General features: G+C 49.3%; 1 protein-coding gene across 7 annotated transcripts in view; it reads right to left on the reverse strand.

The window, feature by feature from the left end:
• KANSL1 (KAT8 regulatory NSL complex subunit 1) overlaps positions 1-26,876 on the reverse strand; it is a 100,644-nt gene that overhangs the window by 2,382 nt on the left and 71,386 nt on the right. For 4 of the 7 annotated variants that reach the window (XM_075775338.1, XM_075775337.1, XM_075775336.1 and 1 more), the window contains 11 exons: positions 23,321-23,425; positions 18,121-18,236; positions 16,445-16,640; positions 13,738-13,903; positions 8,501-8,686; positions 7,924-8,085; positions 7,442-7,593; positions 4,986-5,104; positions 3,740-3,797; positions 2,993-3,105; positions 261-507 (listed from right to left, as the gene is read on the reverse strand). In XM_075775338.1, the coding sequence (XP_075631453.1) occupies positions 261-507; positions 2,993-3,105; positions 3,740-3,797; positions 4,986-5,104; positions 7,442-7,593; positions 7,924-8,085; positions 8,501-8,686; positions 13,738-13,903; positions 16,445-16,640; positions 18,121-18,236; positions 23,321-23,425 (1,620 nt within the window). The remainder of the gene's footprint in view (positions 1-260; positions 508-2,992; positions 3,106-3,739; positions 3,798-4,985; positions 5,105-7,441; positions 7,594-7,923; positions 8,086-8,500; positions 8,687-13,737; positions 13,904-16,444; positions 16,641-18,120; positions 18,237-23,320; positions 23,426-26,876) is intronic. The other 3 variants (XM_075775341.1, XM_075775340.1, XM_075775342.1) reach the window with 3 other exon arrangements.

Genomic DNA, 26,876 nt, shown 5'->3' on the forward strand with positions numbered 1-26,876 from the left:
GGAACAGCATCCTGCTGCCCAAGCTGAACGGCACCACGCTCCACATCCCATCTGGCCAAGCGTTTGGACAGAATTTCCCATGTGCAGGTTTCCAAGCTGTTTCCCCACAGCGAGGAGGATAAAAACAGCCAAGTTTGAGCATCAGCTTTCCCTCTGTACCCATCAGTGCAGCGACACAGTGACAGGCAGCACCGGGACCTTCCCACCAGGCTCCGGGACAAAAACTAGAGCAAACGGCCACAACTGGAGCCGGCACCCACCTGCTCATCAAAGCCAGCCTCGGGCGTGGAGCAACGGGTGTCCTCACTGGACAGAAGCCGCATGGAGTCACGAGAGAGGGGGGTGAGGGGGGCAGAGAGCAGTTCGGGGCTGATGGGGCTGCGCGGGGAGTGGGTGTGGGACAGCTCCAAGTGGGAGTGGCAGTTGCCCACGTCAGGGGATGCCGGCTGGGGAGTGGAGGGGTTCCCCAGCTGGGGGGTCGTCCGTCCGTCTGTCGATCTGTAAGACCTGAGAGAGGAACACATTTGAGAGCCTGGTTTGAGTCCCAGCTGTGCTCCCACCAATACAGGGGCCCAGGACCACTTGGTGCCACCCTACGATCCCTTCCACCGCCCCCGCACGATGGGGAGTGCCACGGGGATCCAGCACACACAAGCAGGGAATGCCGCAGCCCAGAGGTTAAACTCATCCGGGCTCAGCCACTGTCTCGATGCAGCTCTGTGTCACTGACGCTGCTCTCCTAAGGTTGCGTCCCCCACACATCTCCTACACTGCGAGCGCTGCATAAACGCCACGATGAGAAGCCACCTTATGAAACCAGACACTTAAAAATCGGTTTCTCCAAGCGTTTCCACCATCCACACGCCATGTGACACCAGGCAGTTCAAGAACCAAGCGTAGTGAATCAGTAATGCTGAAAATGCAGCAAGTTCAACAGCTGGGCATAGGAGGAGCACTGTAAAACCCCTAGACTGGAAGATTTAAACCAAGAGTTAAGAAAGTTTGAGCACCTACACAGATTCCCAGGTAACAGATCCACAGGCTGCAAACAGAGAAACCTAACTGGAGTCCCCATGTCTGTGCGCAACAGCAAGTGGCAATCAAGTACTGCCAAGAATCAGATTCCAAAATCTACCTTGGCCAAAACGTTCATCAGAACATACAAACCCAGCCCCAATTACAGTAATGAAACAGCTACACCTGCAGCAAGCTAGGCGGAGTCCATGTGCTCAGATAAGATGCAATTTATAAGCCACTACAGGAAAAAACAAACCAACCTGTTACATACACGAGGCAGAAAGACCATGGGATGCCCAGCATATCCGCTGGGCAGGTCACAAAGGGAATGACGTTTAAGGGAAACTAAGTGAGTTTACCCCAGTGTTTACCGGTTATTACCTGGCCCAGGTACTCCACAGGCAAGGAGCAAGGTACTGGCTGAACCACAGTGACAAGGAGCTACCAGGGCACGAGTGGCTCCAACCATTTCCAAAGAAAGACTAAAGCAGCTGCAGAGAACAACCCCTGCATCAGCCCAGGCTGGGAGCTGAGGGACGAGCAAGGACCCCGCTGCAGAGGAGCTTGGGATGTGGCAGCTGCCAAGTTGAACGGGGCCAAGTTGGTCGCAGCTCAAACACAGCAAGCCACATCCGGGGTTGTGCTGAGGAACGTGACCAGCGGAGCAGGGACACCTATGTTCCCAGCTCTCCCTGCTGGGGAGCTGCACTGGGAATGCTGGCCCCAGCGCTGGGGAATCTCCACCCTTGGAAGTGTTCATGCCACCGCTGGATAAAGCCGTGGCCAACCTGGTCTTCTGCTGGCAGTGGTCCTGGAGGAGGCTGGACCAGAGAACTCTGGAAGTCCTTCCCACCAGCATTTCTAAACCTGTGAGATGAAGTTTGAATTCACCTCAACGACCAAGCCAGGACCTCAACACAGCACCTTTCACCAACGTCCTTACAAGAGGGTCTTTAGAGAAACAAAGTTATGGTGAAGTGCTATTGGATGTGAGAAATTGGCTGAAGAAGTTTGCAAACACCAAAATGTCCCGCACTCCCCCAGCACCAGGAAATGCAGCTGCAGATGAAACGAGGCAGCAGCAGCACAAGTGGAATTTGACAAAACGCTGCCTTTGCATCTGCAGAAGTTCTTGCAGAAACAACCTTGCATGATCGCATGCACCTGACAGGGCTAAACTGAAACCACAATCAGACTAAGATGACCGGGTGCAGGTTTGCATGCACCGGGTTCAGTACACGTTTCTGCCCAAGAGCGTGGTGGTTCAAAACCAAACAAAGCATCGGAAATCAAATGGAGAAGAGCGAATCTCCTCTTATGCAGATTTATGATGAGATCAACAGCTGGAAACCGTGTGTGGTTTTACACACCCACTCACAAAAAGATGTGCAGAAAGGGAATAAAACGTCAAGTGATCAGAGGAAGGTAAGGACATGTATATAAACGGAGCAGAGAAACGGCACTGCTGAAGCAATCGAGCAGAGATGCGACAGCGTAACGCTGAGAACCACCACCGTTCCTCGTTCCTGCACGAAGGATGCCCAGCTCAGCCCTTTTGCTTTCCTCTGGACTCCCAAGCGGTGCGCCAACCTCCACACTTCCAGAGCGGTCAAAGGGCTTGAGAAAGCAGAATCCAAACCGAGGGTGCAAGAGTTGGTTGTCCACGACTTACCTGGTCGCCAAGTCCCCCACCTAAGCAGACTGTGCCCTGCTCCTACACAAGGGCTCCTCAAGCTGCTCTTGTGGATGGTGATCAAACTTTCCAACACCAGCACAAACTGTCTACCATTTCCACGCATCAGCCAATCTAATAAAGCCTCCACACCCTGCTCCAAGAACATCTCCCTCTGCTGGGAACGACACGTTGGCCAAGAGAAACCTGCTGCATCTTCTTTGCATCCTCTCTGCACCCGAGTGCTGTGGGTGCGCCGGGGCAGCCCCTGCCAGCGCCGAGGGACTGTGCCGGCAGCCGTACCTGCTGCCCCGCCGCTGCGGGGGCATGCTTGTGCTCCACAGCCACCGGGCCCGCTCCATCTCTTCACACTTGCCATGCCGAGCAGCGAAGGCCGAATCGGACAAGTCCTCGATCTGGAAAAGGAAGGGTACAGGGCTCAGTCAGAGCTTTCTTATATTAAATACACATCTCCAGCATCAACTACAGAGTGAATTTAAATAAATGTTTATGTCTGGAGGGAGGCAGACGTTGATCAATGAGCGCTAGAGCACCTTGTTAAACTCAGTCTGCATTACTTAGGAAGAAATTAAAACCTAAAAAGCCAAAGGAAAGCCACTTATCCCAGAGTGAAAGCTCTCAAACAGAGGTTTAAGGAAATACCATCATTATCAGTTTAGCTAAAATAATAACTACAGCAGTGTGACTGGTCATGATTTTTGATTAGACTATTCCATAAAAAGATTGCTGCCCAGAGAGGTCTCCTGACAGCAATTAGACCTCAGATTCAGCTGTACCCAAGCAGTTAACCCAACTTCTGCCTTATCATGCCTTTCCTGAAAAGGAACCAACACCAGGCTGGTTTCTGCAAGGCCAATTGTGCCATTTTGTCGGGGGGGGGGGGGGGGGGGGGGGGGGGGGGGGGGAAGGAAGAGAGTCCACACCTCCCTGCTGAGGTCCCTGTGTCCACTCCCTTCCAGTGTCCTCAGTGGACACTGGTCAGACGCTACCAACCCCATCCTGCGTTAATTCAGAAATAAAACTTCTTACCTCCTCGTTGTCTTCATCAGGGTTCGCTTTCAGAGTGCTGATATCCACTTCACGCCAGCTGCAAGACACAACATTGGAGGGGAGTCAAAGACCGGCATAGCCAAGCACAGCAGCGCATGCCCTGCGCGCCCTGTCTTTTGGGAAAGAAAAAATATAAGCCCGCCACAATGAACAACATACTTAGCCTCAGTTTTAAGCCAAGTGGCCACATTTGTCTACCAAAATCCCTCCTGGGCTATCAGACAAGGGTTTCTCCCCTTCTCCTGGTAGCCTGCTCCATTTCGAGCACATGGTTTTGCAGCGGGTTCGCACCCACTGAGCGTGAGGGCAGGACATGTCCTTCCACACTGGGAGGGTCAGGACCGGACAGCGAGGCTACCAGCGTCCTCCCGCTGCGGCCCGTCCCTTCTGCCCTTCCCCGCGGCTGAAGCCTGCCGAGGGCAGAGGAAGCAGAGCAGATGCTGCAGCATTTCCTTCTCTTCCTCTGGCTCAGCAACAGGCTTCCTCCCTGCCCCACTCTGACAGGGCCCGGGAAGGGCATGTAGGACCAGGAGGAAGAAAGAGGTAAGTTGGGACAGACCTGGAAAACTGGGAAAGAAAAGGAAGACTGGAAACCGGGCAGTTTGGATGAAGAAGCTGCACCAGTGCTGCAGGAAGGTGGCACACTCCCATCGAGCACTCAGGTGTGGAAAACCAGCAACCGATCTCTCTCATCCACAGCGTCGGTCCCCAAACGTCCAGACAAGGGCCCACAGCTCACCTCCTCGCACTCGGCTCGAGTGGAGAAAGCCTCTGATTCCCACCACTGCCCAGGGCGACCCGAGGCAGCAGCCCTCCTGCCCCGCAGCGTCAACCCAGCCCAGGCACCCACCACCCAAACCCGGCCACGTGCAGAGCTGGGAAACCACCAGGACCTTTGGCTCAACACACTCAGCGGCTTTGCAGCAGGACAGAGGACAACCAGGATGACTTTAGATTGCACGGAGACCTGAGCAGGGCAGCTGTCCCCACGCATGAGGAACGCTTGGACAACATATTCCCTAACTCAGCAAATCTCCATCCATGACATGATCAGAAGTTTTCCAAACTTGCTCCTGCTTTCAAGGAAGAAGAAAGCCCCTTTTCCTCACCAGCATTAGCAGCCGCTGGGAGCAAAGCCCTAGGCCAGGGCTGAACTTCCAACAGGAGAGCTGCACAGTAAAAGCCTGGGACGTGACAACCCCGTGGGAGTGGGGGATCCACGTACCTGGGTGTGAGGATCTCCTTGTACTGCAGTTTCTCCACACGAGTCGTCGCAGCAACGGACATCGGGATGACAATGTTGTTAATATCGAATGAACTTTCGCCTCTCCTCCTCCTTGGCTGCTGTAACATGAAGACAAGAACCACATGAGAAAGGGCTGTAGGTTTTGTCATGTTAAGTCATTGATGGAAAAAGGATGTAGCCTCATATGAAATGGCCTCGTATGACCTATATGGAGCCTCCAGAACCAACAGTGATTTGCATCAGAATGGAGTTCTGCTTGCTGGAATTCTTCTTCCCAGCCAAAAATCCTTAGCTTGGAAGGTACAAACAACAGCAAGGCCTGTGGTGGTCCTGCAGGCACTGAAGCAAGGTGGGCAAGGGCTGCTGAGCTAGCATCTCCACGCTGGCACCAGCCTCCGCACAGCCAGGTGGATCAGGGGATTGATCCGGCTGATGAACTGACCCAGCAAGAAGTCTCCCATATAATCCAATTCCCTACTGCCAACATAAAGCGAGCGGGGAGACCATGAGGGACGAGGGAAGAACCACCCCGTTTGGAAAGAGTCCCCCTGCTCGTGTCCCTGCAGCGGTCTGGACCCACCGCAGGTGACACTGTGACAGAGGGGGAATGTGAAGCAGTCAGGAGATCATCTTGGGTTATGACAGCTGGACCAACAGTCGAACAGCTTCCATCTGTATTGCGCTTTTGACTGGAACAGACTTTCTACAACAGAAATAAGCTCCACACGTATCTATTTAAACCTGGTCGAACGCTGGGTGCTCTCCAATCATCTGTCTATCCAAAAACCTCCCCCAAACCTGTGATAGCAGCACTGCCGGTACAGTGACATGAATCCCCATGGATCAGCTCGATACGCAAATGGTCCATCTTCCTAACGGAGTCACCTGCAACTTACCATGTTCTCCGACTCCTTTGATCTCCACAGCTTTTAGTGTAAAAACATGCGGGAACCCAACTGCCAGGAAACCTGCCACGGCCAAACCCCAGGACTGCCGTGAAGTTGGGTGAGGACGGAGTGGGTGGGTGGGCAACTATTGCCATGGCGGCAAGGAAATCCCAACGTGTCACTGTCAACAGCGAGGCCTGACCCACCGGTTGGGGAGCAGATGCAAACCTGCACCAGGCTGGGATGCTCGGACCCGGACTCTTGAGCCCGGCATCCACAATGCTCTTGCAGGACTCAAGGCACTGAAGGGAAGACACCTCATCTTGCTTTTCTGAACAAGCTTGTGAAAGAGCAGCAGAAAAAGCAGCAAGAGAAGACCAAGATATGTGTGTGAAGCACAAGGAAATGTCATCTTGACAGGCTACAGCTGCTAGGAAGAGCAGTCCTCTTCTCCAAAACACCTAGTACACTCAACCCAAACTACCACTGCTTGTTGGGTTCTTCAGACACCCTGTGCTACCAACAGGGTGCTTTCACTGATGTCACAGCTGATGATGCAACAGCAAACTCCACAGTGAAGGAACCCAGCTGGGACCTGGCAGCCCCAGAGCAACAAGCCTGGAGCAAGGACAAGGACCCTCAAGGTTGAGCTAGAAGTGGTGCCCTCAGCTCTGCCATGGACAGATGCCTCTACCCCCCTGGTTTCACTATCAGGGTTTGAGGAGACCTGCTCTGTTATCCCTGGGTCACATCCAGCTTGGGCTGCCCACACAAAATACCAACAGAGGCCAGACAGAGACCAGGTTCTTCATGGGGAGTTCAGCAGAATTCAGTCCTTTAATCAAGGGTCAGACACTGGGAGGATGGGTGACGTCTGGCAGAGGAGTTGCATCATCCCTCTGTCCCAGAGCACAGTGGGAGGGAGTTACAGTCCTGCTCACTGATGGATTTTAGACCCAGCTTCATAAAGGTCCCAAATCCTGTCATCTTTAGCATTTTGGGAGGCTGAGCACATCTCAGAAGACAGTTATGGTTTCAGCAACTGCTGAAGCTTGCGTATAGGTGAACGTTAGGATCTCAGCCACCACTGGGGTAGCGCTGCCCTGTGACTCAGCCCTACAGCCCAGTGCCACTGAGGCCACGAAGGGAAAGCTCTCCCAGTGGAAGCAGCGCTGCTGGTGCTCAGCTCTTCTATTCCTCTTCCTGGCATCCCCGGACAACTTCAGAAACCAAAACCTGGACGTGCAGCAAAGCCAGGGGACTGCTGACAACAGGAACATTGATCAGCAGTTACTGAGCTGACACCAAACCCGAAATGCAGCTGACTGGCTCTCTGCACAGCCAACATCAACCCAGGAACCCCAGCAGACCCAAAATCAGAGTAAAACAGAGAGCCAGCACTCCTACCATCTGCTGAACCAACAGGTCCAGCGTGGTAAGAGAAATACTGACCACTCTCATGCCCAAGATGTGTAAACTGCTGGAAAACTGAGATCCCATGGTGGAGCAGAGCTCAGAAACCTCTCCAGAAAGGCACTAAATACTTACGGCTGTGCTGGAGGTGCCCTGTGAACTCGTGCTGGCAGGAGCGGAGCCTTCCGAGGAGGTGGACAGTTGTCGTGCTATGGGGCTGTGAGGTGTGGGGGTCGCAGCTGCTGACAAGTAGCTTGGGCCACCGACGTCCGTGTGATGCTTCAACACTACACAAGGGAGGTGGGAGAAAACGAAGAATGACATTAATAAAACAAACCAATGGGGTGGTTGGTGGTGGTGGATAGAAAAGGACCACGTGCGCCAGAAACGGCCAGTGCTGACGAGCACTTTGCGTGAAATAGAAGCACCTTCTGACGGTGGCTGCCAGCTCGAGAGGCCCTGGGGGAAGAAGCAGTTAGAGCACACGAGGCGTTGCTGCGGTGGTGACAAGGCCCAGAAGCGGTGCGTTCCCCCTTCTCCGAGGCCGAAGGCGGAGAGAGGCTGGATATGCAGCAAAGCCCAAGCTCCCCCCGAGAGACCTGGCCATGGGAGCCTACCTTCACTCCTCTCAGACGAGCAGTCTCGCAATCGCTTTTTGTCATAGGCAGGAGGCTGGACAAGCGAGCGCTCTGGCGCTCTCTCGGCCTTGGACACGGCCGTAAAATCGTCTAAAGGCGGCCTGTGTGCCTTGTCTGGTTGGATTTTTTGATGTGAGCGCTCTGAGGAGGGGAACAGAGAAAGAGCTATGAAACGCCTGTTTTCACCTCTCTTTCTGTTGGCACGGGAGACTCTGGCAGAGTTGACCAGCTCCATAAATCCAGACAGGTCGGGCTCAACACCATCAGGGCACTGGAGAGCTGTGCTCAGAGCAGGAGGAGCTGTAGCACTGCCCATGCCAGCGTGAGCACAGCTTCAGACCGAGCGAGAAGAGGTCCCTACGAACCGAGACCAGCCTGAACTTCACAACCTACACACACTTCACTTTCAGCCCTGGCCTGCGATACCATGGCCTCATCCCCGAGAGCTTAATTTGAAGGGTATCCTCCTCCTCCTCTCTCCTCCCAGACTGCACGGCTGTCGGGTACAGGACTGGGCAATGTTTCTGCACGCGGCGGAGGCGGGACGGACACTTACTGGCTGCAGTGAAGAAGGAATTCACCAGCTTGTGGCGGTCCTTGCGAGCAGGGTCAGACAGGCTGCTGGTAGGCATGGGGGCTCTGTGCTTGAGCGAGAGCTTTTTGGGAGGTTTGATTTTCTCATAGGGTTTGTTCTGCCACTGAGATTTCAACATGCTCTGGAAGTGCAGGCTTGTCGGCACATCTGCAGAGGGATACAAAACACGGCATTTAAGTCAATTATGCACCAGAAAGCTGCGGTACCATAATCCTCCCCTAGTCCCCCGATAAGAACAGCCCTCAACAAATACATAGGCACTGACTGTAAAAGCCAGGCTTTTAAAAGCCTTCCTCGCATTCAGGGAGGACCTGCGATGTTAGGACCCAACATTTCTAATCTGAAGCTCTTTGAGAGAAGCCCATTCCTACAGCATTCACAGCCCAAGTATATCCTGGCAGGAGAACGAAGCCTTTGTCAGAAAAACCACGCGTCTTTACCACTGAAGTTATCTCATGTACCGCCACGCTCAACTCTGCTATCGCAGATTTGACTTCCAAGAATCCGAGATATCTCAGCACATCAAATCTACAGCGGTACGGGCTGGAAGAGAGAAATTCATCTTAAATCCTCAATTTCAGGTCAAGCCAAAAGCCAACCAAGCATTGTATGATGTTAATCTGCCTGATGTGGCATCTCAATCACCTAACGAAAGCTGTGCTAAGTGAGCACACTTCAGAGGCTCCAGGAACAGAAGTACTGCTGCTCGCCAGGAGCTCCCCAGGCACGTGCGAGCAGGCAAACTCACAGGTAATCATCTGGGTAACTGATGCGTTTCGAGCCTGAAGTCTCTGTGCATGCCACAGGTCACGGTAATCCAGAGTACCTGTCCCTATTTCATCCTGCTGCCTCGCAACGAGCACGTGCATGCTGTACTGCTGTGGAATTCAGCAGACACTGCTTTTGCCCGCATTCCTCAAGCTTTGTTTCTCCCAAAGCCCGTGCACACGTGCACTCCTGACCTTAGACAAAAAATAGAATGCTAGTGAGATTATTCAGCATATTTCTTCTGCAGATAGGCTAAGCTATAGGGTAGACTATAAAAAACCCTCAACCGTTAACTGGAGTACCAAACTACTCCAGCCTCAGAGTCCCAGAAATAAGCCTTCCCCTCATACTTACAGCTTCAAACTTCAGACCTGATCACCAAATACTGCTGCCTAAGGTTCCTCCAAGACCCGGCTCTTTTATATGCCTGAGGGCCAAAATCCTATCTTGGAAAAGCATTAAAACCTTTACGGTTATCAGGAGAACTACCGAGACATAAATTTGTATCTTCTCCAACTACACCAGCACTTGTGGTTTGCCACCCATCTGCTCTCCTCTCCCAGTACAGACCAGCAGACCGTCGCCTGCAGGACACACAGCCTGCTGCAAGCTCACGCTGCCACAACTAGGAGTCGAAAGCGCTAAGATGAGCATCAGCAGCACAAACATCCCTCCCCCCACATCTCTCAAGCTCACAAGACATTTTCACAGGGACTTCGAAGCAACCCTGAGCAGAGATGAACCTTCCCAGGCCCTGCACAAGGAATAAAGCTCCTCACTCCGTGCGGGCAGAGGGGACGTGGAGGCAATTAGGAGCTGCCGTGGGATTTAGAAACTGCATCTAGATAATCTCAGAGGGCAAGCGGCAGAGCTTCAAGCCCTGCTGGTAGTCTCAGCAGCTGATATCTGAACGTCTGCCCAGTATTTCCCCACCAACTCCAGGGACTGGAAAGCCCCAGCAGATCCAGGCAGGCACACAGGACGGAGAGGGCTGGCAGAGTGGGCTGGAGTCGGCTGTGATTAATGGGGGAACCTGACTCTCGGGGAAAAGCCAGGACAGCTGCGTTTCACATACCTTGACGGGGAAAGCTCCGGTTCCTCTGGGCGAGGAGCGGACCGAGAGCTTATGGGTCAGGATTAAAGGGAGCGCAGGGACAGGGGACGTTATAGTGGGTCTGCTACAGGCCACCTGAGCAGGGAGACCGAGCAGATGAGGCCATCTATACACAAACAGGAGCAGCCTCACGTTCACAAGCCCTGGCTCTCATGGGGGACTTCAACCACTCCGATATCGGTTGGAGGGACGACACAGCAGGGCACAAGCAATCCAGGGAAGTTCCTGGAGGGCGTTGATAACTTCCTCCTCCAAGTGATCGAGGAGCCAAGGAGAAGAGGTGCCATGCTGTTCCTTGCTCTCACCAACAAGGAGGGGACGTGAAGCTCAAGGGCAGCCTTGGCTGCAGTGACCACGAAATGGTGAAGTTCAAGATCCTCAGGGCAGCGAGGAGGGTGCACAGCAAGCTCACTACCCTGGACTTAGGAGACCAGATTTTGGCCTCTTCAGGGACCTGCTTGGTAGATACCATGGGACAAAGTCCTGGAGGGAAGAGGGGCCCAAGACTGCTGGCTAGTATTCCAGGGTCACCTCCTCCAAGCTCAGGAGTGATGCATCCCAACAAGGAGGAAGTCAGGCAAAAATGCCCAGAGGCCTGCATGGATGAACAAGGAGCTCCTGGGCAAACTCAAATACAAAAAGGAAGCCTACAGAGGCTGGAAGCAAGGGCAGGTAGTTTGGGAGGAATACAGAGAAATGTCAGAGCAGCCAGGGATCAGGTTAGGAAAGCTAAAGCCCTGATAGAATTAAATCTGGCCAGGGACACCAAGGACAACAAAAAAAGTTTCTATAGGTATGTCAGTGATAAAAGGAAGACTCGGGAAAATGTGGGCTCCCTCTGGAAAGAAACGGGAGACCTGGTTACCCAAACCATTCTATGATTCTGTGATGGTTTAGCCCCATCCATTTGCTAAGGAAGCTCTTTGGCCACCTCTACTGGTTTGTGGAGGCATGTCCCAAAGAACAGAGAGGGACCAAGCTGGTCCTTTAAGGACATTGCCAGCAAGGCTGCAGCACCACTGTGCTGAGGTGGTGCGACTTTGGGAAAATGGTCTCTTCTCTTCGCTAATCTTTTGCTTTCTCCTCAAAATTCACTCTGTCCCAGCATCCCCCACATCTGTGGAAGGAGAGGACAGGTCGAAGGAAAAGGAAAGATGCAAGATGAAATGGTTGTCAGCAGAAAACGAGTTATTTGCTGGTTTGCCACTGCCCTGCTATCAGCACGGGTTGCACCAGAGTCCGCGCAGCAAGTGTCACCGTCACTCCTCCTCCTCGGGCGAGCGGTGCAGGCCTCCCGGGGACCGGCAGATGGCAACCACACGGAGCCCGAGCGCCCCGGCTCTCATCCTCCCACCAAGGTTATTACATCATCTGAAAATTCCCAGCAAGAAATCAGATGAACCAGAGAAAAAAAAACCCCACAAAAAAAAACCTGAAAGGAAGGGGACAAAGTGCTTACGAAGCACAAGTGCAACGGGTTAAAAGCTGCAATGCCTGCCCCCCGCTCGCCAAAAGAATAAATGATCTTTTTCCTCCTGCGGTGCCTGGCAATTTTGCCCTTGGCAAACTGCACCGGAGATCCCCGGCTGCTGGCACCGGCGCAGCCCTGGAGAGACAGGCTCAAAGTGAAAGTCAGCACATGCTCACAGGCCAGGCTCCATCTAACAACCTCACAGGCTCCTCCAGGAAGTCTGAACTGAGCCTCTGCCCATCGACCCAGACAGCTGGCTTTCAAGGTGAGCCCCCAAAATAATCCTAGGGGAGCACCACCAACAACCTGGATGAATACTCACAAGCAGAGAAGCACCTCGATGCGACTGACGACGTCAGGCAGAGCAATTTCTCTACCTGAACACACGACCTGGCTTTTATGTTTGGATAGACAAATATCCCCATCCCCAAAAAGCAACCCTAGCAAAAGTACATTAAGCATTAGTGAATAATCAAAGTTAATCTGAGGAAGGGAGGTATTTCTGTATAGGTGTGTTAAGCTCTACCCTACAGAGTTTAAAAACCCCAAAGGTTTTAATCTCATGCAGCCAGAACGGATCTTTTACCATGTGAGCTGGCTGCGGCTGACCTGAAGGAAATGGAAAGTGAATACTGGACGAGGTAATTTGCCTGGTGGCCATGCTGCAAATAGTACACAACAGGTTTTCTCACCACTTCTAGGATATTAGATTTACCACTATAGACAGAGGATTACAAGTGCTGCGAAATCAGGAAATAAATTTCTGCTTCAAGAGTTCAGTTCCTTTAGCATTTCTTAACAGAGATGTGTCTTTGGGGGTGGAGATTCAGTTTTTAAAAATAGCACCAATTTACTATTTTAGTCTGTTTTAAATATAGTGCTAGTGAAAGATGCCAGATTAACTGTTCCCAGACGCTCCGTGCATTTCCTACTGTTGCACAAAGTCTGTGCAAAGCTGGAATTTAAACCAAACACGCACATTAGCCCAGTGTCTTAACCTGGACTATCCTCATGAGAAGCAGGGACACACACACCTTCCTCCTAGCGTTACCATCACCAGCCATGCAAGGAAAGGAACCGCTATGATCTATTTACTGCCTGGCTCTCCTGACAGAAGTACCAGTTCGTATCATTTGTGGCCCTGTATTTTGTGATCAGAGGAAAAGGATGACAGATGGACACCAATCTCATGCAAGTCAACAGTTTTTTGTGAAAGAACAGGCTTGTATTTAATTTGGAAGCCAAAGACTCTGGAAACTACTTCTTTTCCCTTGGGAAAAGTCCCTACACACGAAATCTGTGAATACCCCGCAGTCAGGGTTGGTTAGTTATTCCTCTTAATGATGATTAACACTGATACAGTAAAACAGGGAAACAAGTGTCTTAACGGGAACATCTCTTCTAACTGTACCCTTTGAACCATGGAAGATCATTTACAATTCCATACAAGGTCAAAAAAAATTTCCTGTGACTTAAACCAATCCACAAATAATTTTATACAGATGAATAAACTCTGCAGAAGCAAATATTTCTCAAGTGGTTTATAGCCACACGGACACCAGCCAAAGACTCCCAGGCACCGCTCGGTTTCCCCACCAGGTCAGGTTCCCATAACACACGTTCAGAGCAGACTTCAGGTGCAACACTTTCCTGCACCCTTCCGCTCCAATAAATGCTCTTGCTCCTGAAGATACTTGCAGATTAAGGAGCTCGGTTGTACCCACGCAGATCTGCCCTTCCTCTGGAAGCCCAGGATGGAGGAGCAGGCTCCAGAGCACATCCGGGCATCCCCCATAACCCGTCTAGGACCCAGTTTGACAATACCCCTGTGGGTGCTGTGCTTACCATCTGGGAATGACAGGACAGGATGAATACATGAGTCCAGCTGGGAGAGGCGCTCCAGCAAAGGGGCGTCATACTGGATTTCCAGAGTTGTTGAGCTTCGAGTGCCACACAGAGCACATGAAGGGTTCACATCACAGCTACATCGCACCAGGATATTACGATGGACCTGGAAAAGGGGAGAGAATTAATTTCAACACATCAGAGATCAAATGTGTCTAAGGGCTCTCTTCACACATTCCCCTTTGACAGCTCATGAAAAACATCTTAAAGGCTGATTTTTACATATTTTCTTTTTTACTATATGCCTTGTATAAAACCTGTTCATTTATTCTCATAAAAGGACACGAGCTGATACTTAGAAGGACATTTTACGGAGTGGAAAAGAGTGGTTTTCAACCTTGTTTCCTAAACCAGGGCAGACTTTCAATTCACAGATTTATAGACTTTATAGACCTCATTTGGATGAAACCACTGCAGGCAGATGCACAACTGGATGTAAATCCCATACAGAGACAACGACCTATGATTCCTCATCAAAATGGAAGGAGGTATCAAACCAGATCCTGCAGAAGGCTGTTCTCAGTTTAGTATTATTACAATAATTTCCATTAATGACTTGAATGATGGAAGAGATAATACCCTTAAGCCGTAGCAAATAACACTAGAACTGGGAAGGGCTGCAAGCACCTTGAAGGAAAGAGCCAGAATCCCACTCATGGTTACATATTAAGAGAAACAATTTAAAATAAATCAAATACAATTCACTGAGGGCAAACACAATAACTGGATGCTTCAGTGACCAGCGAAGAGGAGGAAGAGGTAAGTGAGCAGCAGTTCTGCCCAGAGGATCTGGTGGTTGTTATGGATCAGAAAATGAGCATGAATCAGCAGTGTCGTACCGCTACTGAGAATTAACACCCCACAGGGCTTTATAAACAGGATGGCTGTGCAAGACGCATGAGGTCATCCTGCCACTCTGCTTGGCATTGCTAACATGTGAGCTGGAGGGTTGCACCCAGTTTTGGGCACGTATTTCAAGAAACGTGTGCACTAAACGGAGAGGAAAACAACAAAAAAATTACAAGATAAAAAAAAATACATTCTATGTAAACCAGAAAGACCCGTGGTGTGTTTATGGTAGAGGTGACCACATTAAGAATTACCACATCAACTTCCACACTTCAGGGGGAGCTTCTGAAGCGATGAGGGGAGTTGACCAGTTCACACCAGGACTTGGACTACTGGTAATGACTTTAAATGGCAGCCAAGGCAGCTGACAGTAGAAAGTTTGGTTTGGTTTTGGCACACTTATGGATGATCTCTATTGAAACAGTGAACTCTGCTGGTTGTAATTTCTGATAGCAACAATCCACAACCACTTTGTGCTAGACAGGAGAGTGTGGTCAACTGGACATGGGATTTCTGGACCACGACCTGGACATCACTCAGCCTTCTCTTGAATAAGTGGAGGAGTCCACAGAAATCCTCTGCTATCTGGCACATCTTCCATCCTTTGGAACTGCTCTTCTGAACCATTTCTGGTTAGCAAATGTATTTTAAGAATATGGTCAATAACTAACACAGAATTAACAGACGCTTCTTCAAACACTGAGTGCATGAGTCAGCATCACCTACGGGATAGTTCATAAACTTCCAAATCACTGAAGATCTTGCAAGCAGTCATTGCAGAGGTTTACCTCTGGGAGAAATACCCCAGATAAAACTGCCAATGAGTTTAAGTTAAAGCTAACTCAGCTGAGTGAGAATCTATTTTGCTCACAAAAATGTCCTTTTTGAGCTTCTCTAAAACTCCAGCACCCACAGAGTGAAAACCCCCAAACCCTTGTGGTAAAGTTTGACTTAAAACGATTTGACTCAAAGGTAAGTGGATTTTTGCCATCCGTGGTTCTGCAATCACGAGAGCTGCATGCACAAAAAAGGTCCTTATTCCCTTAATTTCTAACTATCTATCCTCCAACTGACAGTTTATGGCATTCCTAAGAGAAATTAAAAAGAATGAAGCACTGCCTTTCCTCATACAGGGAATAAACTGTATTTCCACTGAACTGAATTCTGCATAAGGGCAAAGGAAGACTATGTGGAGGAGTATAAAATAAATAAAAAAAGAAAACAAAACCACGAAGAATCGTGGCATTCTGTGATTTCCAAACTGAAGCAGCGGAAACAAACATGATCACCTTGGCAGGCCTTTTGCAAGACATCCCACACATGCCTGGTCAGACAACTGTAGTTGTCTTTGGGCAAGCAGCAGCGAGTTCCTAGGGCTGTGTTAATTCCTGTGCTCAGAGTCAAGGTTTCCCCATACTCAACTTTTCAGAGCTCCTTTCGACTGCTCAGACTGTGCCTTATTGAACCACCTGGCCTCAAGTTCACCTCAGGCTGGTTGGTCTTAGAAAAGAAAACCCACATCAGAGTTCAGCATCTCCTCTCCTCAGTGACAGCTAATAAGTCTTCAACTAATTAAAAGCTTCTCCTTCGTTTCTCCAACAACCTTTGAAGCCTCGGTGCCCTGCTCTTCCTCCTCGTTATTCTTCCTCTCTTAATAACCACAAACATTCCCAAAACAGGGAGACCTCTTCATGCAAAGAGCAAAAGCTCACTGGACCAACGCATCAGTACCTCACCAGGCCATTTGGTGCAGAGCTTCCGCTACATACTGCGTCAAAAAAACCCAAACAGCACTAACCTTTTTGGAAAGGGGCATAATGCTGCTAGGTCGAACAAGCCGTCGCTTCTTACAGCTCAGTACTGGGCGAGTGCGAGCTGCTACACACGTTCCATCCGAAGACGAAGAAACCATGTTCAGTCGTTGCTTTTTATGCAAGAGCTCCTCAGCTTCCTGGCCATCTCCCTGAGCATGTTCTGCCAGGCCAGGCTGAAGACTGCCCAAGAAGAGAAGAGAAGAGAGTAAGACGGATAGCGTTATTCATTCAGCCATCCCATGTTACCCAGCAGCACCAGCCGGGTTCACGATTCAGACCTCAGCAAACACTCCAAGCTGAGTTTAAAGCATTGCAGTCTCATGAGGCAATAGCTTTTATTAAGGCAAATTTTTGCTTTGGTCACTTTTCACACTATCTCACCACTAATCCTTTGACAAAGTATCTTTGGAAGTTCTGAACCAAGAATTGCACGTAAAGCTGGACACAGAGCAAGACCAAGAGCCGCTCTAGCCATGAACAGCTTTAACCCTAGAATTCAATTTCCCTCAAAATTACACTTCAGGGTATCTTAATACAACAGGTTCTCATGAGTCTAAATGCCAGAGAGCACAAGACAGAGAACATAGAATTTTCTAGAAAAAATATTTAACCTCGATGTAAACTTGATTCTGATTAATATTTGAGAACTGCACCTCTAACAACTCTCAGGAGTGACACCAGAAAGGCGCAACGTTAACATTAACCTGTTTTACGTACAAAGGACTTTGCCATCCACACGCAGTAACCCTGCCCTACTGTGGCATCAGCACACCATGCCACCTACCAAATACCAGCGCAGCCCCTCATCTACGGAACCTTTCCATGTGTATTTTCCAAGTGTTTCATTTCTAAAAATGCAAAACATTAAAGTCCTGTGGTCTAAGGCTCTGCAGTTCAAAGGCTACAGGCATACAAAGGGCTCTGTTATAGCCCGCAGCGTTTCAGCTGTAGCAATGAGTTAGCTGATCGGTGCTTTCTATGCTCGCTCACACTGCACTGGTGTAGCATCCCTCCCTCCTCAAGGTACTATGCAAGAGCAATGGTGCTGGAAATGCTTCTCTAGTCACTACCAGAACTTTGAAGCACCGTGTGTTCAAGGGCTTTCGAGTGGTTCAACTCTGGAATCATCCTGAAGTGCAGGAGAATTTCTTTCACTTGTTTTCATTTACCCACTTAACAACTTTTTCAACAAAAATGGCCCAGAGAAACAAAGAATTTAGAAAGTCTTACTCCCAAAATTAGTGGGATTTGGGTTCCTCAGTATCTCCAGAAAAGCGGGCCAGTGGTTACAGATACTTCTGCAAAATAATTGCAAGTGGGCCACCAGTATCTTTGAATCGTACCATTTGCAAGCGTATTAAAAATACCCATAAAGAAACAGTTTTGAACGTGCTCACGGTTGCCTGCAGGGCTTGTTCATGTAAACACAGCTCAGTTTAATACCATTTTCAGAAAAACAATGCAGCAGAAAACCTCAAGCAAACAAACTCCTCCAAAATGTTTCCAAGCATGATCTACCACCATACTTTTTTCAAAAAGAGAGCATTTACACCGTTACCAACCCAGTCACTACCAACCAGCATGTTACAGGCTGGTTTCCAATGGGACTTTGTCAAGATCATAAAAATCAAACTCTTCCCATAATATGCAAGCAGCTTACGTGTTAATAACTCCATTGACGGGTCTTGGTGCTCCACAGGGCTTGGCGGGATGGGACTCAGGAGTATTTGCAGCAGAAATACCCAAGTTCTCTAGTGGCTGGGATCCCGAAACACTCTAGGAAAGGATGAGAAAGATCATAAATTAATAAAAAAAGCTTCTTAAATAGCCACAACTTTCTTATTCCCAGTTTCTAGTTGAAGATTCTGCACCATAGCCATGGGTTTCTACACAGGACTTCAAAACAAGGGTTCAGAAGTCACTACATGAACAGGAGACCGGAGCAGCAAGAGGATGCACACAGGACAGCGCTTTCAATGCAGGAACCAAAGGACTTCAGTTCCCCTCAGGCAACCACTAAGGAGCATGAAAGGCTGAGGTCTTTAAGGAGTTCTTAGCATTTTGTCTCAATAGTGCAAACAAGTTCGTAACCACCTGAAAACCTCGCAGGCGCCTTCTGCAGTTTGATGTTGTGCGCTAAGCCACACGGCTGCAAGCTCTTGTCTGAGCACTTTGGGGGAAAATGGGAGAAGGAGAGGAGAACAGACTTGCAAAACTGAATTTGCATTTTAACTAAATACCTGTGCAAACATGGCCCAAATAGCGCTTAGAAAAGTATTTTAGATGAGTATGCACACAAGCTGTGGGTTTTGGATATAAGCAAGCCGACTCTATAAAGCTAGAACTGCCTGATAAACACACACACAAAGCTGGAAACACCTTTTTGGCAGAGAAAAGTCAGTAAAAACTAAGCTAAAGACACAGAGCTCCCCAATCCCTTCTGCCCTTGGTCCGCAGTGAGCAGCCGCAGCACTGAACACTGCACATCTCCCACTGCTCTGCGAGCGGCCTCAACGGGGGGGACACGACATGACTGTCACCGCAGCTTCCAAGGACACACGGGCTTTGTACCACCTCCTGCCAGCGACATTCCTGCTCTCCACCCCAGCAGCTGCCGGCGTGGTGCAGCGTGTTCATACCCCTGGCACTCATCGCCCCCAGTCTCATCCCTGCAGCCCCTTCTTTTTTGATTTGACATGCTGCTCCTCCCTGGGGTTAAACTTCATTTCTTCCTTCGCGCAGCACTTCCTACACTCACTGCCAATGTCTCTCTAGCTGGGTTTCCCCCTTTGTGCACGCAAGGGCGGTGGTGCGTTTCAAGTACTAGTAAAAAAGACAAAAGAAAAGGTCTGACTTATCTACATAGATATCCAACCAGCCAGCCCTCCCAGCTCATCACATGCTCCATCTCAAAAGCATCAGTGCTGAATCAATTAAAATCTTCCCTGCAATCACTCCCCCAACCCAATGAACAACTGAAATCAGGCTACGGCGGTGCTGGACTAACGGTTTCCAGACTAACAGAGACCTGACTCACCAAGGGAACAGCAATTTCTGACAACACAGGCAACTTCTGCCTGTTGCCTGTTTGAGGAACTTTGCTGGGTTTTCTACACTTCTGCTAAAAAAGACGTTTCTCCTGGGGAGGGGGGAGCAGAGACAGGATCAGACAGACAGGTTTGTCTCCGATACTCAGTCTGAGCACACAGACGCGGGGGTGAGATCGGATCGCGCCAGAAGCGTTAGGCAAACACAACGTGGCACCTGGTGAGGTGAAGTGGGTTTAGGAGCCGAACGTTTTCCCTCTGGTTTCCAGAGGCTTGGCAAGGCTGAGCCTTCACATGACACCTCCGCTGGAGGCACCCCCAGTTCAGGAGGGCGGGTACACATGACTCATACGCTCTTTTGAAATAGGGTATTTACTTTCTTCTCCAGAAAGGGTCGTAAAGGAGGAACCTCTTCTCCAAGAGCTGTCTCCGGCTCCAGTTCAAGATGGGAAGAGAGGGTGACCCCTCTGCTTCCTGCGGAGGAGCTGGAAAGCGTCAATCTGAGGTCTGTTTATCAGAAACAGCCCAGGCTCACCTTATCACGCCTAAGATGGGTGTACCCTAACGAGGCTCTGACATGAGCAGCGGGAGGAACGAGCAGGACTGCAAGAACTGACATCTCCAGTGCCCAGAGCAGAGGCAGAGCTCCTGCACCAGCTCCTCCCGGACGCACCTCCCAGCGCCGGGGCTGGCTGGGCAGCCGGGCTGGGATCCCGGGGAGCGTTCACCACACCAGGATTGCACTGATGCTCCAGACTGAGCTCTTCACCGTGTTTTGGATATGCCTGGGGTCTGGAAGTCCAAGTCTTTAGAATCCCTAGGACTCTTGGGGGGGGTGTCAAAGATTCTGCTTTAGCCCACCTGCTTGCTGCAGATGAAACCAGGAGCCTGCAGACTACCAGGGGCTTTCACAGCAGTAAAGAAGTGGTGTGCTGGCAGGTAGGCATGACCCAACACCAGGAATGTCCCTGTATTCCCAAAAAATCCCAAACAAAACCAGACAGGTTCAAACCTTCACCTATTACTAGATACAAACCCCTAACACAGGGAAAAGCCTCACCAAGACACTCCATCAATAGCTTTTCTCATTCATTATTACAAATTTTAAGTGCACCCCCCTCGCTAGACTAGCAATACAAGCAATGAACCAATATCAACAGCCAAGTTATTTCTTCAGGGCTTCATGTTATTCCCATCCTCAGGCAAAATTATTTATTCACATACTGAGCTTCCACTTCCCAACAGACATTCCCAGGCTGCCTTTGCAAAGCCCTTCCCTCCACTGTCGATAGGATTAGTTCCTCCCAGGGATTATCAGCCCCATCCTACATATCAAGCCAATGCCCAAGGACACGTATCCTGCATTCACGCTGGAGGCACCCATGGGCAGATGAGATCCAAAGAGGAGCTGAGGATGAGAGGGGATGGATTCCTCCCCTTACTCCGCATTGTGGACCTATCTCTCACTCTGCTAGTTGTGGGGGGAAGGAAAAAAACAAAACCAAAGCCTAATTTTAAGCAGCCCAAAGAGTGCCAAAATGATAAAACACCTCTCCAGGAGAGGCCAAAGAGATACCCTTCCAGTAAGTGTCCTAACGCAACAGGAATGGTCTCTGGGCTAATCTCTGGCTTGGAGCAGATCAAGGCTCTGACTCAACACCCCACCCTTATGAGCAAGTCTAATTAAACCCAAACCCTCCAGCAGCAGCACGGTGTAGAAGCTGGGTGCCTGGAGGCAGCGTTTCTGGTGGCTGACACCTCCAGCACTGCTGCAGAGAAGTGAGCAATGTGGAGCAACGTGCGCATCCACCAGCAGCCACACGTGGAAGGGGAATAAAAAGTCCCGTTTCAGGAGGAGTTACTCTCCAAGATGGCAAGCACGGCTGCAGAAGTAGCCACAAGAAGGTGCCAAGTAGGAACCTGCAGCCTGCTTTATACCGAAAATGTTGCTCTTCACTGCTGTCAGCTTCTACTGTTTGTTTCACTGTCACCTCCAAGACCTGCAAGAGAGATCGGATCTCCATCACGCCAGCGCTGCAGTAATAAAGTCACCGTCTGAAGAGCTTATACCCAAGTGAAAGGGATGAGAAAAAGGACAAAGCAGGAAATGAACAGACACAGGAACAGAGAGATGGCTGTGAGCAGCAAAACCAGACGGTGCTGGCCAATACTTTTCCATACATCAGAAATCCATAGACATTTTCTATTCTATACATGGAGAGATGATGTTTAAGACAATCTAAAAAAGGACAATGTGATGATTTTGTAAGTATATGCAAAATGTCTTTAGTATGTAGGGACAAAGTCAGGTACGACACAGTCCTTTCATCTGCAGAGTCCCAGGTTGAAAATAGACTTGTGCTAGATAAACATCCTGATTTAAACAGATAAGGAAGAAAATATTCTTCCTATCACTGTTAAATTTGCTCATTTATCTCTGTTATCAGCCTGCTATTTACAGATTAGCTCCCAAATAACAGCCAATTCATCAGTGCAGGAGCATGCTATTTCTGAAGCGAGTTGGAGCACGCTGTCACTGCGCTTGTTTATTATTCTCCGAGCGCTTTTTGGGTTAAAGCATGAAAAGCAGGAGGGCCACACGACAGACGGACATCACTGCTCAAAACCAGACAGTGCGTAATGCTTGTGATTCAATCACGATCTGTAGCAGCCCCTGTCATCCCGGCTCTCCGCCTCCCGTTGCTGCTCCAGCGTGGCTCTGTTTTCATCTGAAGCACCATCCACTATTTCAGTCATGAGCAAAACCTGTTCATTGTACCCAATTACATGGCAGAGTTTTGGGCTCAGTCAATCTGCTAATTAAAGACTTAAATTCCAAACATGCATCTGCAAACCAGTGTCAAGAGAGGAGACATTTTATTACAATCACTTGTAATAACCCCTTTGCGGTCCGGCATTAATAAAAAATTTCACAGTATTTCAGATTTTCACTAGTATCAGGAAACTCTGACACAAAGTCTTGCCAGCGATAAGAGAAAACACTCTAAGTACAATTTTATGGTCACTTCTAGTTACATTTTTTACCTGTACCAACTACATTGAACACTGGTCTATGAAACTCAAGCACTCCCACTGCAACGAAGCTCCGTTTCACCCCAAATGCGGCATTAGGGCAGAAGCACGGCAGCGCTGCAGCTTGGTAACAGGCGTTTGAACCACGTAGGGACCACCCTTCTCCTAGTACTACACCACAACTTCCAAATCCTCCACTGTAATACGTCAACGTGTCCCACAGGATCAAAAGTAATCACAGCCAGGCTGAACAGTACGATCGAGCCTTTAGTCTGCGGCCTACATTTCTGCATTAAATAATAAATACCTGGCACTCTGCATAGCTTCCAGTGCATCTCACTGAAATCATTAGTTCCCTTTCCAAGGGGTAACACTCAGGCAGATATTAATAGACACATCTTTAGAAGCCTTTGCTAATTGTGCCGCTCTGTTTGAGGTACTTTTTTGCTAGCGGGAAAGGATTAGTTAGGATTTTTAAGCTTCACAAAATGCTAATACATATTACAAAGGTACCCCGAGGAACTCCGTTCTAAAAGGTGTTTAAATCCTATTGTTTATTAACCCCAAAATAACCTGGGAGGGGGCGAGCTACACAGACCAACAGATCAGCAATTCCCACGTGAAGTCCCACAGAGAGATGCTTCTGCAGGAGGCCAGTCCCACGCCAGAACCGCGGTTCACACATCTCTCTCCACTGCAGCTTAGAGGATGAACCTTCCCTACCCAAAATTCATGATCGTGAAGTATCTGGACCCAGTCGCTTCTGCTGCTGGCACTTACCAGCCGGTCAGCCCCGGGCTCCAGCTTAACTTCAGCACTAACGGGACGGGATGCACCATCTACTGCAGGATCAGGGGGTGATGCTTCACCAAGAACTATCAGCCCCTGGAAGAGAGGGAACAGGAATTAACTGCGGGTCCTTTGGTCTCGGCAGGGAAACTGCGCATCCACCGTCCCCCAGAAACTACCACGGCTGCACAGCACGGCTTGCATTCCCACCGCATTTTTCAGACATGATGCCAAACCGAATCTCCTGCTGCCTGGATTTTCCTGACATCTAAGCTGAACTTGGAGGGGGGAAGGACAGCAGCTGAAGCCAGATCACATGCCTTCAGCCCATTAATATAGTAGACAGTTAGCTCCCTCTCGGGCAAAACTGCCGAAAAGCTGCTGCTGTCCCGTTGCCCACCCCTTCCCCTTCCCCTCCGCCCGCACACGAGGAGGTTCAGCAAGCTGCATGCCAGCAAAACCAAAGAGAACATTTTGCTGTAGTGCAGAGCAGGAAACGACTGCTTTCATAGTACAAAGTGGAACTCGCCACCACAGCCAAGCAAACAATTTTGAGCGGGTGCCAAAAATCTACAGTCAAACTTGTTACTCTGAGCAGATTTTTTCAAAGACATGATATTCACAAAATTCAATAAGGAAAGAAAAACACTGATAAACAAGCCACTGCTATAAACCTGGTGGGACAAAGCACAGTGGCAGAGCACTGTTTTATCAGGCTTAACATATGTTGTCCTGTTTATGTTTTACTCTAAGTGAAGCTTACTCCCAAGGCAGGAGTGCTTTCTCTCCGAACAACACAAAGTAAAATAAAATTATAATTATGCATACTTGAGCTATATTATAACAAAACAGGCCAAAATGTGCAAGGGATTAGAGAGCTGGTAGAAGCTACAGGCCATGACTATAGTCCAGGACCAAGGCAAGCCAGAACAAGTTTGTGATCAGTCAAACAAGGAGTTACAGAAAGGGCTGCTCAGATTAAGAACAGGCGGATCAGTCATCAGAAAACAATTTCAGATATTGCACAGTGTGTCACAAGAAAGTGAACCTGGAAGGGAACCTGGACACGTTATCTGGAGAGATCGGAGAGCTACAAGGCTTCCCTCAAAGTCCACAAAGTCAAGTTCTACGTATAACTGTGCGTCAACAGCTGATGCCATGGCACGTGGCCACTGAAGTCTCCTGTAAGGCTGATCTCACACCTCGACAAAATACAACAGATCGGTGGCTTTCAAGAAAGATAGTGGCAGCCCATAGTTGAGGGATACTTTATTTAAATACAGTTCATAAACTAAATACAACTGCACATGGCCTCTGACCAGCAATGAGGAAGTAGCCAGCTTCTAGAATAAACACGATGACGATTTTCTAGAATATTCTGACATCCCAGAAGGATGTTTAGTGGACAAGATAGGCTGGACGTCTAAACTCAATTAAATACTGCTGTGCTCTTCCTCTACTCTTGAAAGATCCCTCTCCGAATGCAGCCCATCACGTTTCACCATCGCTTCTAGAAACATCCTCAGGCACGCTTCAGCAAAGCGGTCAGTCATCTCCAGATGCCAGGTGTAGGAGAGAGTGGACACAAAAAAGGGAGAAACTGGGACTGAATGCAAAATTAGAAACAAGGAAACTGCTTTGCTTTGACACTCTGGAAAGCACTTGGGCTTCTCATTTGCTCAGCGAGAGAGCAAGATGGGGAAGCACAGGCATTAGAACAGAAACAGCCACCAAGGACTTCTGCCTTCACTACAAAGGCAGAGGATGAAGGGAGCTGCTCCTTGCCTCAGGAAGGAGCAGTAATTAACTGTAGATATTGTATTTGTTTAGAAGGATGCCCCTTTACTAGTGACTTTGAAGCAGAAGAGGCCTAACGCAGCTTTCCCCGTGTCAGTCACGGATTCGGTTTTCGTGTCGTCGTACAGCAGCTGCACGGCCCGGACCCGCCGTGCACACCAGCCCTCTCCCAGCTCCTAAACCCCCAAGCAGTCCAACAGACCTGCAGGTTGGATGGCATCCTTGGGCTCACGCTCTCTGCTTTGCTTTTAAGAGTTTTAAATCTCTGTTATTTATACACTTCTGGATAATAGCAAGAAATTAGAAAGGCAACATCAAATTTCCAACTCTTTCAGGAAAGCAACAGTGAGGCTGAATTATTCCAAGGTCACACAACACTCGCTTTTCACGAGCACTCTCCAAAGCAAAAAGGATGGCCCCCTCCAATATTTTTGGGCAAGTTTGCTGCTCCTTTACTCCCATTTTTATCACAGATTATGGTATTAATGAGAAGTCAATCGTATAGGCCTCAGGTAGAGACAGACCCGGGTGTCCCACAGTCCTGTAATAGTCAGCAGCTTCTGCTAACTGGGACTAATGGGCGAGGAAGAGCACTGACACACATTAAGACACAGCAGAAAGGGATCGAGTGTCCTAAACAGCCCCACAGAGGGACAGCAGCATCTCTTATTGTGCCCTAAGCCCGACATACCAGTACAGACACAGGAAACTCATGAGAACGCTGCAAATTCCTCCAGCAAGAGGCTCCTCCTGACTCCCATCCCACCCTTCCCATCACGCGGTTCTCTTGACTCAGCAGCTCTGACCAGAGCACAGCCCTCCCCACGGGACAGGCTGTGCACAGATTGGACGAAAAGCTCGAAGGGAACACAGCAAATCCATCTCGGATGGTCTGGGAACAAGCTGAGTCTGGGTCTGCAGAGACAATGTGCAAAACAGCCCCATCTTTAAGGAGCTACAGTCACTGTATTTCAACCACGTCTGGCACTGCACAAAATTCCTGCAGGAGCCCTTCATCTTAATTTACCTCTTATTCCAAGAGTGAAACTTCTAAGAAACACAGACAAAGAGAAAAAAAACGCTATTTGTTCCCTTCCAAACACAGAGCATCTGCCACCCACACGCAGGGAGGTGCAAAGACTGCGTGGGGGGGGACCAGCACCGAGCCACATCCCATCTCAAAACAGCACATTTGTGAAAAGAAACAAAACCACCTTATTACCTTCATGGACGTCCAGTCCCTTAAATTAACCGTACATGCTCTTCAAAACCAATGCAAAACTGAAGGCACAACAGCCCGCTATTTTTAAGCGCCAGAAAACACAGTACTTTACAACTAACTTTGAACACATGCTCACGGATTTGTTGCTCTCCTCCGCATCTCACCAGGCTCCGACTGAGCCGATCCAAATGTGCTGAAAACACAATTACAGCTGAGACACCCAGGCAGCAGCACACCTTCAGAACAGAAGGTTATTTTCGACCGCCTGGCCCTTCTCTTGCTTTGATCTGACAAAGCAATGTATCTTTCTTGAAGGGAACACTGGGATGTAAACCTTAAAATATAAAGGTAATTAAAAAAAGAATAAAAAAAGAATAGCAGCTTTGAATTCCTGCAGTGGCTACATTTTAACCTCCTTACGTTGTAGGCCAAATAAGCCAGTTATGTTGATAGAAAAAACAAGGTGTCTACAAATTCTTTAATTGTTGTCCTTGTACCATTTGAAGCCAAATCCCTTCCAACGAGACT

The sequence above is a fragment of the Balearica regulorum genome, chromosome 24, assembly GCF_011004875.1.
Source record: "Balearica regulorum gibbericeps isolate bBalReg1 chromosome 24, bBalReg1.pri, whole genome shotgun sequence".
NCBI classification, from domain to species: domain Eukaryota; kingdom Metazoa; phylum Chordata; class Aves; order Gruiformes; family Gruidae; genus Balearica; species Balearica regulorum.